Source organism: Strix uralensis, chromosome 5, assembly GCF_047716275.1.
Source record: "Strix uralensis isolate ZFMK-TIS-50842 chromosome 5, bStrUra1, whole genome shotgun sequence".
Classification (NCBI taxonomy): Eukaryota; Metazoa; Chordata; class Aves; order Strigiformes; family Strigidae; genus Strix; species Strix uralensis.
This window is the reverse complement of record NC_133976.1, coordinates 80,471,658-80,484,040: the sequence shown is the minus strand read 5'-3', so window position 1 is coordinate 80,484,040 and position 12,383 is coordinate 80,471,658. Positions and strand designations below refer to the sequence as shown.

Here is a 12,383-nt window from a genome sequence, read left to right as displayed (position 1 = left end):
AAAGCTTTCATCCAGAGCAGGGAAAAAAACCTAAGACAAGCCGAGAAAAGATTTCCAAAGCGTTACCTTCTCCTCTGGCAGACTGGCTGGCAGATTTAGATCTTTGACATTTGGAAACTCTGGCAGTAATGTTCCCAGTTTGGATCGTGGTGAATATGCCACTGTCTGTTTGGTTACTTCTTTTTTTCCTGTTTCGTTGACCCAGGCTGCTCCTTTTTTAGAATACATCACATCATAATACTGGGAGTTTTCTTTCACTGCAATTCCATAATAATGGTACCTGATACATAGAGATGTGTATTTTATAAAGCAGATTGTTTGAAATTTTTTTTAAAAAAAGATATGGGGGTAGGTGAAACATAATGCTAATGATTTCTACAGCAAAACAGACTGTGCAATAGTTTATGTATTATTAACAAGCATTGATTCTGTAGCAGAACACTGTGGTAATATATTTGGCTTCCAATTTTCATTCCTTCTGGTAAAAGTAGCTCTCTTCAGAGTTAATAAAGCAGACTCTGTTGCAGGGCAGGCAAATAACGGACTTCCATTTTTTTCTTATTATTGAAAAAAAAGCATCCTAAAGCCACTTGTTGGCAGAGCTCTACTGTGCAGCTGCTCCTTTAGTTTAGCGATAAGCAGAGGTACAGACCCTCTGGACTGGTCCTTTTGTTGTTATTTCAGCTCTCTGATTCTCAGACTGTCGAGGGCTGGTTTGATCCCTGAAAAGCATGAGTCTTTATTGCAAATGAGTTGATCAGAAATGCTTCAAAAATTGAAAACACTTCAATGAAAAGAGGTGGGGGGAAAGGCTTGTGCTGGAAAGCAATAAATGATAGGAAATGTACAGTTCAAAATTATTTGTTTCATGACTTAGCATCAGCACTGGGCTTAGATCAGCAAGCGATACTACACAACACTGTAACTCTGTGCAGGCCACAGTGGGAATTACACAGTGTGACCGTGCTATAAAAATGGACTGGTGGCCTTATGGCACAAGTTTGAGCTACAATTTAGCTTTATTATAGGTGTTAATGAAAGCACTGATTATCCAATCCAACTCTTGCATCAAAGTAGCAAAGGTAATCTTATTCCTTCTATAATTTGCTAACTTTTATTTCAGTTTCTCAGCTGTAGGCACCACCAAACCATCAGCTAAATTTTTAATGATTACAAAAGGCATCATAAGATTGTATTGCTCACATACTTTTGATTCACCCTACTTTCCTAGATGGAATTTTCAATGATCTTCCAGTTCTCACCTTACACCTTATCAGACCATGATGAGACACAGTCTTCTGGATCCCACTACAGTGGCAGGAGATGTTACCATCTCTGGATGCTTGTACTCCCCAGATAGTTACTGATCTCAGAGTGCTGCCAGCAAATCTGTTCACTTGAATGGACCCAAGCTTGCTTTAGGCAAAATCAGCTGGTTTTACAAAGGCCATCTTAGTGGAAGAGTAGCATTTAAGTGATGGTAGTTTAAATAAACTCAGGTGACTTTTTTCCTTTTTTCACCCATAGTCATTCACCCACAGATCAATGCATGTCATAATCTCCAGCAGAAAGTGGTGGCAAAGATCTGGAAGCTCTAATCTTGTCTACCAGCACAGATGGGCTGAGAGGAGGCCTGGGGAGTTGTACCAAACTTCTAGTACATGGCTCCCTTGACATGCCTACTGAGGACATTCCATATTGTCCACTAAAAATAAAAGCTATCTTGAACTCAGTATTGAATAACCAAGTGAGATTTACTAAAACATTACACTGATATGGTATGAATGAGATTTCCTAGCTTCAATACCTTAGAAAGACACACTATGGGCTCCAAATCTGCCCATCAGACCTTAGGCCAAAACGTGTATTCCACACCAGAAACCAGGATCCAGATTGGTCCTAACCTGTTACAGATAGCTAACAGCAAGTCTGTGCTAACACTGGGGTTATAACACCAGCTGTAGAAGTCTGGCTTTTTAGCTTGAATGGTAACAACTACAACTTGCAGTTCAAGTCCCCAGTTTGGTCTCTAGCAGCTGTCATGTCTGCACTGCATGTAAGAGCCATAAAGCTCACATACATCCTGTGCAGTATGTCTGGGGTTGGGGAAACCAAAAGGAAATGCTACAGGGAGCTAGCACCACAAATTGCTAAGGGAAGGGGGGGAAAAAAGGGGAAAGGTCACAGTAAGCAGGACTGCAAAAGTTCTAGATGGACTGAAAGGTTTGTATAATTTAAACAGGGGTCGGTCTCATGTCAAGTTTACTCTTAAATCAGTTCAAGAAAAAAATGAATGAAAGCCTGGAAAATGTAGAATTTCACTGTGCGTTATTGAATTTCTGGTATATTGCACTTGGCAGTAAACTACATAAAAGAGTTTTCCATGTAGCTTCAAAATCATATAGACAGCAACAGCCAAATTAACTTCAAAATTCTTCCAGATAGCTTCCTCCTTCAGTAATTTTACCATCCCAAATGGCAAAAACTCACTGGTGCAGTTTACAGAGATTATTTTCCAAGCACTTTTCTGTATTTCTAATCAGAAAACCCCAACTTAATTCAATAAATAGGGCTTGAAAGTTTGATCTGTAGCAGAATAACATGCAGACAACAGTAAGTTTTGTGGTAAACAGTGGAATCCTCTTTACTCTCATGGATGCAGTATCTGCAGCACTCCTTCAAAGAAAGAAGCAAAATTCCCTTCACACCATGTAGTTTCCATCGGTTTAACTAACCTCTCGTGAACATAATTGAAGAGTTTCAAACTACAGCACAGAAAGAAATTGGCTTTTATGTTTAGCTGCCTTCTCATGGCTCACCTCTGGTGGAACTGTTTTGAAGCTCAGTGCGATAGAGAACAGCTGCATGCTTACAGCAATAAACCCAGCTGCAAAAAAGAAAGCCTCACAACTGATGACCAAGAGTATAGCACTATTGTAGCTCTGAACTTTGTAATGTTACAAGGCAGCCGTGCTATAAAAAGACTGAAGGAAGAACAGTGTGAAGTCAGATAATCTTAACCACTTCTATGGCCGAATTTCCTTTGGCAGTAGCGGGGAAGTGGAATGAAAATCATACTGGCAGCAATCGGTCAGCACAGTTGGCGATAAAGGGACTGAAGTGTTAATGCCTAAAGTAATTTCTTTACATAACGCTTAACAGGAATGCAGTCAGATGTTTCTGAAAACAAAACCAGAGCTCAGTTACAGCTGTGCTGGGTGTAGCAAGGAGTGTATTTATTGTAAAGAAGTACAGTGTGCATGTAGAGAGTGTGTGTGTGTTTATACCTCTCCTCATCAATGGACCAGATGAGAACGACTCCGCTGTATGCTATAATCTTTGGGGTGTTAACCACTGACAAAGCTGTAGGCATCCTCTTTTGGAGCAGAAGAACTCAATTTCATACCTATCAAGGCTGTGACATTTGAGTGACTATGATCTCCCTCTCAGGAGCCAAGGATTTTGCAGAGCACAGACAGCATGCTTTACAGAAACCCCTTCTTTGCTAGACAGTGAGCAGATCCATGGCAAAGGTGGCCTGAGAGGAGTATATGACCTGAAAGCCCCTCTGATAGGCATGCAGGTTAGAGGGGAAATATGCAAGAAATATTAAGTTTCATTGATTTTTAGCCTCATTGAGAGTAAGCAGACATAGCTTTTGGAGATGCAAGACACCTTCAGTCAGCAGATGAAGAGCATCTTGCCCCTCTGAGAGACTCCTGGAGCTGCGTAAGGAACAGTTTAGAAACACAGCAGTGCTCATTCCTTTCATTAAACAGGAAGACAAATAACAAAGTTGTAGCCAATCTCAGAGTGATTTGATAGCTGACAGCAGGTAGCCTCATATGAATGCTTCCATAAAGCAACCTGTGCGCTTTCACTCTGTCTTTATGAACTTCCACAGAACTTATATTCGGTGCTAAATCCTGATTCTGTGAGTCTGGACTTATCCTGCTTTCCTAACATGCTGTTGGACTAGCCCAGAATTTGCTCCTGAGAGATTTCTGGTAGCTTCGTCATGCATAATGTTATGGTAGCTCTGAATTTGCATTTGGGAAGAGATTTCAAATCTTCAATTAGCTGATTAAATATGGCTGCTCTAGAAAAACAAAGCTTAGTTATAAAAATTAGGAGAATCTCAAGATGGGGGAAAGGACATTTGGTCCCATCAAAAAGATACTGCTTGGCATGGACCACTTGTTAGAAGAGAAGAGTTAATTTTAATGGCATTTCTTTTAGCATCTTAATTTCTTCTTTTGTTTAAAGAGTGGGTCATTCTAGCTTTAGTATGTAAGTTCCATTCTCATAGCATATTTATTTCTCAGCATTTAGTAATATTGTGTTTCTAGGCTTTGTTTTGAAAGAGAACCTTTATCAGCAAAATTCTGCAAATACACTGTCCCAGGTTTTCATCTTCCCTCCACAGCTTTCCACTTGCAATCTACAGAGACTACCCTTAGACTACCCTGTACAATTCTGTGAAAAGCATATATATCTCTCTATATATATAGATATTTTTTTAATAGGCTTATGTTTCCCATAAAAATATTCAAAGCTCCACTGGAAAAATTTCATGGAGTCCACAAGCAGAAAAAAGTATAAAAACATCACTGTATCCTCTTTATAAATTGGTAGAATCACATCTTGTCAACAACTGGAAAAAGTCAAATACCCCAGGAAGTGCATTCTTCTTTCTGAATCAATTTGTCATTCTGGCATTAGGATGAACTGTTTTCAGGAAGTACCATCTTTTGGGTAATGCAATGAACTACCTCGTTGATCACTTAAAGATATGCTGGATTTCATTACACAGGAAAAATGGTGGATAAATCCAGGTTTGTGGGCAATTTCAGTTTAGACCAATACCTGCCTAAATTCCAGGTAGCATTCTGCCACTTGTCCTCTAAACTGAAACATGATGTTAACCAGCTGTCATTCCCCACCCTCCAATGGTAGTTCCGTTACTCCTGGGATTGAATGTCCTTTACGTTGTGTAAAGTGAGTTGAGATGAAAAACATTACCGGAACAATATGGAAAATACTGCTGATGAAATCAGTAAAAGGCTTCCATTAGACTACCTTTGCAGGATCACCACTGAATCAATAAGACAATGTAAAGACTACACTGGAACCTCCATCAAAGTTGGGTTTTAAGTCTCCAACTGGACAAATTATTCCCTGACCTTATACTATTCTATTCAGTAAAGCCAGAGCCAGATGGGGCCCTGTGTGAGATGATAATAATACCATACACTGCTTACTTTGATTGGCCTCTGGTTCCAAGTCTTCTTGTTGTTAGCTGTGGAAACTGTTGCCTTATTATCTGCAAATAAATAGAACTGATATTAGAAAAAAATTGAAAAGCACATTTACCAATGCTTAATTTAATATAGACTGTTAAGACAGAAAAGGAGAAAACCTGTACTGTAATGTCAGCAAAACACACAGCAGGAGAAATTAGAAATAAAGCTTTTGATTTTTTCCATTACTGAAAGAGAGGAAAGAGACTTTAAAATTCACTATACTTCCATTAACTACCATTAATTTAAATAAAGTCTTTCAGACGTTACTGGAGTACATTTCCTTAAAGATCTAAGATCAGTTCTGCCTCTAAACTAAGGAGGATTGTACTTAGAATTGGCCTACTATTTATTTGTGTCAGTTTGCAGGATCAACAAAATTGGTTTTGCTACAAACAGAGGAAACTCTCCCTTTGAGAGTTTTGGAGGCCACAATTCTTTAAAGACCTTCACAATCCTGCCATTAAACACTCCTTTTTCTAAACGATGAGTCCCTGAAAAGATTTTGGTATTTGACAGGGGCACCACTTCTACCAGGGAAGAATCACTGTTGCATTTGTAAAGATAGCTCGTAATCAATTTATCCTCTGGAAAACAAGTGCATCTCAGAAACAGCAGGGTATCATCAAGAATCTGGACTCTAGCCTGTCAGCAGAGATTAAAAGAACATTGCTACTGTAAAACAAAACTTCTTTAGTGCCAGATGCATTTAAGGAAATGGATTAACGAATTTAGATTGTGCCTTCAGTAATCAGAGCCTCTGCAACCAGGCTAGTCCTGATGAAAAAGTTCTGCTCTAGTCGCTGGAAAGGCAGCGCTCAGAACCTCACAGGATTAAACCTGATTCTCAGTGTGGTCTGCAGTAGGAGGAAAATTCTTCCGGCAGAACAGTCATGCAAGAAAGACTGCAGTAAGCCTTGAAGATTCACTTGCAAAAGGAATGTCTTCCTTTTTTAATTTATAATTATTTTAATTGTGTTTTCATTATATAAATTGCTGTATGTTTTCTCTTCGGGGTGGACACTGACTGATATTAAAGGAAAACGGGCATACAAGATGGAATATAACTGCTCAACTAGAAGAACACGTCAATTAAAATTGATTAAATAATATAGATTTTTTTTTTCTCCATTAGCCATTTTGCCACCATGATAAATATTTAATCCTGATCGATGACTGAAAGCTCTGGAACACGTATTTGGATCAAAAGGTGCTATATAAATAAAGACATTACAATGTCACATATTTGACCATTTCTTCAGTAATTTTTCTTTTTTTTTTTTTAACAAATGTACAATCATCTCCCCTTTGTATCACGTAAAAATTGACCTGTGTCGGTTTCCAAGAGCTTCGCACAACGTGGCTGATGTCAAAAACGCAGCATAGACTTAGAGTCGCTAGGTTGTTCAGCTTTAATTTCTGGAGCAAAACTTCAGCAAACAGTAAAACACTTTTGTGGAGCTGTGAAAGTTCAGCCTAGCTGTTTGATAAATGAGCAGACAGGCAAGCAGCCCTTCTTTCTTTTTTTGTATGGATTCAATGAAGCCTGCCTAAAGAACACCACATGCTGTTCCAGCTACTGATCTAACATTCCGCAACATCTCAGCCTTCCAAATTCCCTTTAATTACACATTAATCCCACCCCTCTCTCTTTCATTTTCTGCAGACAGGGTTGGGGGCTCCACAAGGCTGTGGGAAAAAAGGCAGTGTTGAAGAACTACTTTCTGAGGATGGTTTTTTGGGCTAGGGGACTTTTTAAATTTTTTTTTTTTTTTTTTTGGTGGTGGCAGTTGTCATTCAGAAAATACCATAAATACCATTCCTCTCCAAAAATTGATTTTACAGCAGTAGGCTCAAAAGTAAATCTTAATATTAGAGATACCTTTACCCTATTTTCTCTTTTGGAACAACATGAACCCATATTACTTTCAAGTCTTTCTAGCAGTGATGAAGTGTTACAATGCACACTGTAAATGCTACTTTATGAACCATATGTCGTGGGAGTTCCTGGGATTTAAATAAATCAGCCAATTTCTACATACCAGGGCAGAGGTGATCAGGAAAAGAGAAGAATAACAGAGCAGTGGATCAGATGATCCCTTTTTCTTTTCTTTGTTTGCTTCTTTTTAAAATCCAGCACATTTTAAACTATGAGATACACCTTTCAGAATACAGCTGAAAAGTATGCCTCACTTAAAATATTCTTTACCAATAATTTACAAAAAAAAAGAATAATCTAGCAAACCTTTGAAAAAAGATGTCAGGACTTTTTGATCTAATGCTGCATATGTAAAATATGTATAGTATGGCATACTCGTGCTTGGATGCTTGTACACAGGAGCATGGGTATTTATGTTTGTGTTTGAAATAAAACAAGTCAAGTACTAAATGAACTAGCTGTTCATATAAATGTTTATATTCAGCTACATTTATGCAAATCCCTGTGCAATGATATTGCCAAAGGCAGTGAGATTTCCCTGAAAGGAGAGAGGAAGCTAGATCAGGCAGGACAAAGTGGAGTTCACTGTGTGCTGAAATCAATGGAAAAAGCAAAGGGTCCAAAATGTTGATTTTTGAATCATACTTTCAGCCTGAAAAGTCACCTATAAAATACATCATCATTGTGTTTCATGATTATTAACTTTTAAAGACATACAGAGAAAATGAGTTAATTTTACAGCTGGGTGGGGAGGGAAGGGATTTCCTAATTGTTGGACATGAAAATTCAGGTCCTGATCTGAAAACCAAGTTGGATAATTTTCCTTTCATTACTGCAGTGGAGTTGCGCAAGCAAACGAATCAAGACCAGACCACGCAGTTTGAGATGCTTTCTGAATGGAGCTCAGTCCCCGTTCTCACAGCAGCACTGGCTTCTCAACAGAAGCAGTGGTAAAAAGATCTCATGGGTGGTATCCAAGGGAATTTTGGAGTGAACAGGCCTTTTACCATTGCCCTTCAATGGAACTGAAACTTCACCTCATACTTCTCTAAAGTGACCACAAACCCAGCTGCCCTGTGAGATGTGCTGAGTAAAAGGGTACAGGTTTTACATTTTTCAAGTAAAATTCCATCTAAATTATGTGGCACTTTTGACTGTTAGGTATTATTTTATGCTACTTGGCTTTTTGGTTTTGAGACAGATGTAGACCAGGAGTTTCACATGCAAATAACTTCTGTCCCTACTGTATTAGCCTCAGAAACCAAAGCTCCTTCAATTTCTTTCTCAGTTAGTAAACTTTAATTGTGTTCTCCCTCTCATTCCTTTGCACCTTGCTCAAGATTTGATCTTGCCTTCTGCCTATAGAAGATCTTGTACGCCTTTCTTGATTTAAAAAAAAAAAAGATCTGGCTTATCTTTTTGCAACTCCATAGTTCTTTCGGTGATTGCCTACGGTATATGTAAGAGCCAGATAGAAGTCAACTTATATATAACATATATAAAACATACACCTTTTCAAGGGATTAGTATATCCAGGTCAGCATTTGTTTAACCCTTTTGCAGACAATCCTGATACATGGTTTTAGGAATGCCTGTGCAGGTAGAACATAAGGGGAACTTTTTCTTTCTGACAGGCAGTAACCTTTCCACTCTGAATGTATGGGACAGCCAAAGTGAGGGCAGGAAACAGAAGTGTTCCCATATCATTCTCTCACAGTGCAATTACAATGCCAATAGTACAACATGCAACATGTATTGCACAGATCTTGGAGCTAACAGGATTTTTATCCCCTTTTGGCTTTTCAAACCTAGTAGAGGTATCTGAATAAACTTTAATTAAATATCTGGTTACTTGTATTTTTGGTCATTCTTAAAATAATGCAATAAAAATTAAATAAGTTACTTGAGCATCCATGCAAAATAAAGAAAGCTTTATGAGCAACAACTAGAAAAATGCACTTCCTCTGTAAAGGTCTATATTGTCATCTGCACAACCTATTAACCTTAGACATGGCTAACTGCAGGAGCTGTTCTGTTACCCTCAAACGGCTGCAAAGGTGCATTCCTTCGTCCTGATTACTGCCAGCTGTAATTTCTGCCACTGCATCTCTTCTCACATCTCCAGCACTGTGACAGTCCAACACAAGCAGAGGCAGCCCCAGCTTTAAAATGAGCAATGTATTGTCTATTCTGCCTTCATCCCTACACTGTGACCCATCACTCCTCACTGCATTCACTATCAAACTGTGAACTTTATGTTTCCCAATCATTTCACCTAAATTCTTCTATGATATGAGATGACAAAACAAATCAGGGAAAAAAAAAAACCAAACCAAACTATCTTATAAAGCATCTTATGCATCTGTCTTCATGCGAACAAATAATGATGGAAGAAACCAGAGATGTCTGGGAACTTCTGAAGTCATTTTTTCCTCTCTCCCTGTGTCAAAATATTACATTTTGCTCTGGGGGCAATATGCAGAGGATGACTTTTAGAAGTCTTTCCCCTGGAATAATATAAATTGCCACTTTTCAAAAGGCATGTTCATTTTGTTAGGGCATCTGATCTAGAGGGATGTTATTCTTCATGACTCATGTTTCTTTCTATTTGAAATAATTCTAGCCGTGCTTCTAGAACTTCCCGGAGTAATGAAATAAAATTAAGTTGCAACCCAGTATTTTCACTCTGCCAGAATGAGAACTGGATTTCAGGCTCCAGGCTCTGTAGCTCTGGGAGGTTCTAGAAAGATTCTAAATACAGTGGAATAAATTCTCTTTCCTCTAATAAGAATTCTTCATAACAGGTTCTGGCTCTATTTATCTCAACTCAAGTTTCAAGTCCTGTATCTAGAGGGCACGCTTTTCTTTTATGAAGTCAGGTACAGAAGATCTGTGTTTATTTACCACATTCTATTGTAGTATTCAGTCTTAAACTTCTTTGCCATGGCAGCAGGAAAGAAATCAGTGGTGTCAAATATAACTCTGCTCCCACACAGCTATGGTTTCCTTATTCTCACTGCTGTGAAACACAAACAACGCTTATATCCTCAATCTTATATGATAAGTGTAGGATTTTTAGGCTCATTCATCTTTGGCCTGGATCATTCTGGGATTTCCCCATCTGCTTCAGAGCTTTTGAAAATCCTGCCCTGAGACAGTCTGTTACTCTTACCACTAGTGTTAACAGGTACCTTTTGGCTCTGAGATGGCTTGGGCCTGGCTTAACACCACATTACCTTGAGGTCAAGAAAGCCTTGCCCCAAGAAACATCCACTGATAGGAAAGAGCATAATCAGATTAGTCCATTACAAAGTATCATTCCTGTCCCCCAAATCCACCAAACTGTGCAAAGAAGAGGAGAAGAGCTGTGACTGTGTCTATACGTTCTCTACTCCTTGCTTGCTTACTTGCATCGCCCAGGAGAGAAGACTGTAGTGTATGGGTCCAGTATTCTTGACCCCAGATCTGTTGTCTACTTTGATTCAATGACCTTCCCATTTCTCTCCACTCACTTTCACCATTTTGTGGAACAGGGCATGGTCTAGCTGTAGGATAAGATCTTGTTTGTAGCACTGATACATCTCAACTGATACTGCAAAGCAAGTCAGAAAAGCCTGCTGGCACTTTCTCTAATGCCTGTGCCCAGTTCTGCCTGCTATGGAGATTAGACTCCATGAGGAACTCCAACTGAACTGGACCCTTTAGCGAAGCTTGTGAGACCTCTCCTCAAATTCATCTATGCACAACAATATCCTCCTTCAGCAGCTCCTCTGGCCAGATGGAATTCAGTCTAAGGCATGATCAAACAGATTACTGCATCCCAACAAAGCTACAGACATCGAATGCTCTGACTCAGATGCTTAGCTGAGCTGCAGCCACTTTTGGTGCTGACTTGCTGAAGCCAAGCAGATCTAAAACCCTGCACAACTCCCCCTGCTCTGTACTGGTGCCAGCACGCTTACTGCCATCACCCAGCATATCTGTGGGAAAAGGCTGAGCGCCAGGATCCGTGCACTCTGGCAGACCCTGTGCTGTAAGAACAGCCTCTGGGACATGTTGACAAGGCATGAGGTAAAGCAGCCCAGAGGCTGCTCTACTTTATGCTGAAGACCTAACTGGAAGCCAGATGCTCAAAGTGGCAAAGCCAGTAAAAATTCTTTTGCTAGAGGGCAAATCTTTGGGGAAGGAAAAGTCACTCTGAAGGAACTGAGGTGTCCTTGCTGGTTTTCTTACTCCCCAAGATCAAGGAGAAAAAGGCAATAATCAGCAACCTGCAATAATACAAGAGATCAGTGAAGCAGAGCCAAGGGGGCAAAGACCTTTCCAGCTACACTGTAGGACCCCTGTTCCCCACACCAGCATGGCCACTTGCTTCTGCAGTACGTGTGTTACTACTGGCCTCCTCAGAGGAGCCTGGCCTAGCAGATTCTGAATTGGGAAGAAAAGTCATACTCCTGTTAACAATCCTTCAGTCAGGAACCTTAGCTGTTAAAAAGGGATGAAGAAAAAGCAGGGACTGCTCAAATAGTGCCAACAGACTGATACAGACATTCAATGCAATAACAGAAATCACATCCTCAGCTTTAGCTTGATTTTTCCCCAGTTCTATTTCTCTTTTCTATATTGACTAGAAAAAAAAGTTTAAGTAAAAAAAAAATTCCATGTATAGTAATTGTTCATATTAATGTAAGAGCTGGTTTAGTCTATGGGAAGAGAGCACTTAAGAGTAAATTTGGTTTTGCTATACTAATCACTGTTGAGGCTACTTAGGAGCAAATTGAGAGTAAAGGAAAAAAAAACCCATCTTCAGGAGAAGTGTCTCCTTACGCACAGCAGGTAATTTCCAGATGTGCGCATTTCAATACAAAGACAAATCAGAATGCAATCACATTGCAATGTCATTATCAATAAGGCTACTTGTCTGTCCTTTTTAAAGATTAAAGATATATAGTGTGATAGGATGAAACTGTAAATCCTATTTATGCTAATCATGCTTGGAGGAACAGTCCTGCTGGCAAAACTTCTGGGCATAGAGACAGTGCATAGTGATAAAAGAGGACTCTGGCTGGTACAGCTTGTACCTCCCTGGAGCAAAGCAAACTATTGGGTGAAAAGCACTTTTTTGCTGGTATAACTGTCCCTCA

At 39.4% G+C, this 12,383-nt stretch overlaps 1 protein-coding gene across 5 annotated transcripts in view; it reads right to left on the bottom strand.

The window, feature by feature from the left end:
* Positions 1-12,383, bottom strand: part of RFX4 (regulatory factor X4) — a 98,305-nt gene that overhangs the window by 46,947 nt on the left and 38,975 nt on the right. For all 5 annotated transcript variants that reach the window (XM_074869484.1, XM_074869485.1, XM_074869490.1 and 2 more), the window contains 2 exons: positions 5,262-5,323; positions 67-280 (listed from right to left, as the gene is read on the bottom strand). In XM_074869484.1, the coding sequence (XP_074725585.1) occupies positions 67-280; positions 5,262-5,323 (276 nt within the window). The remainder of the gene's footprint in view (positions 1-66; positions 281-5,261; positions 5,324-12,383) is intronic.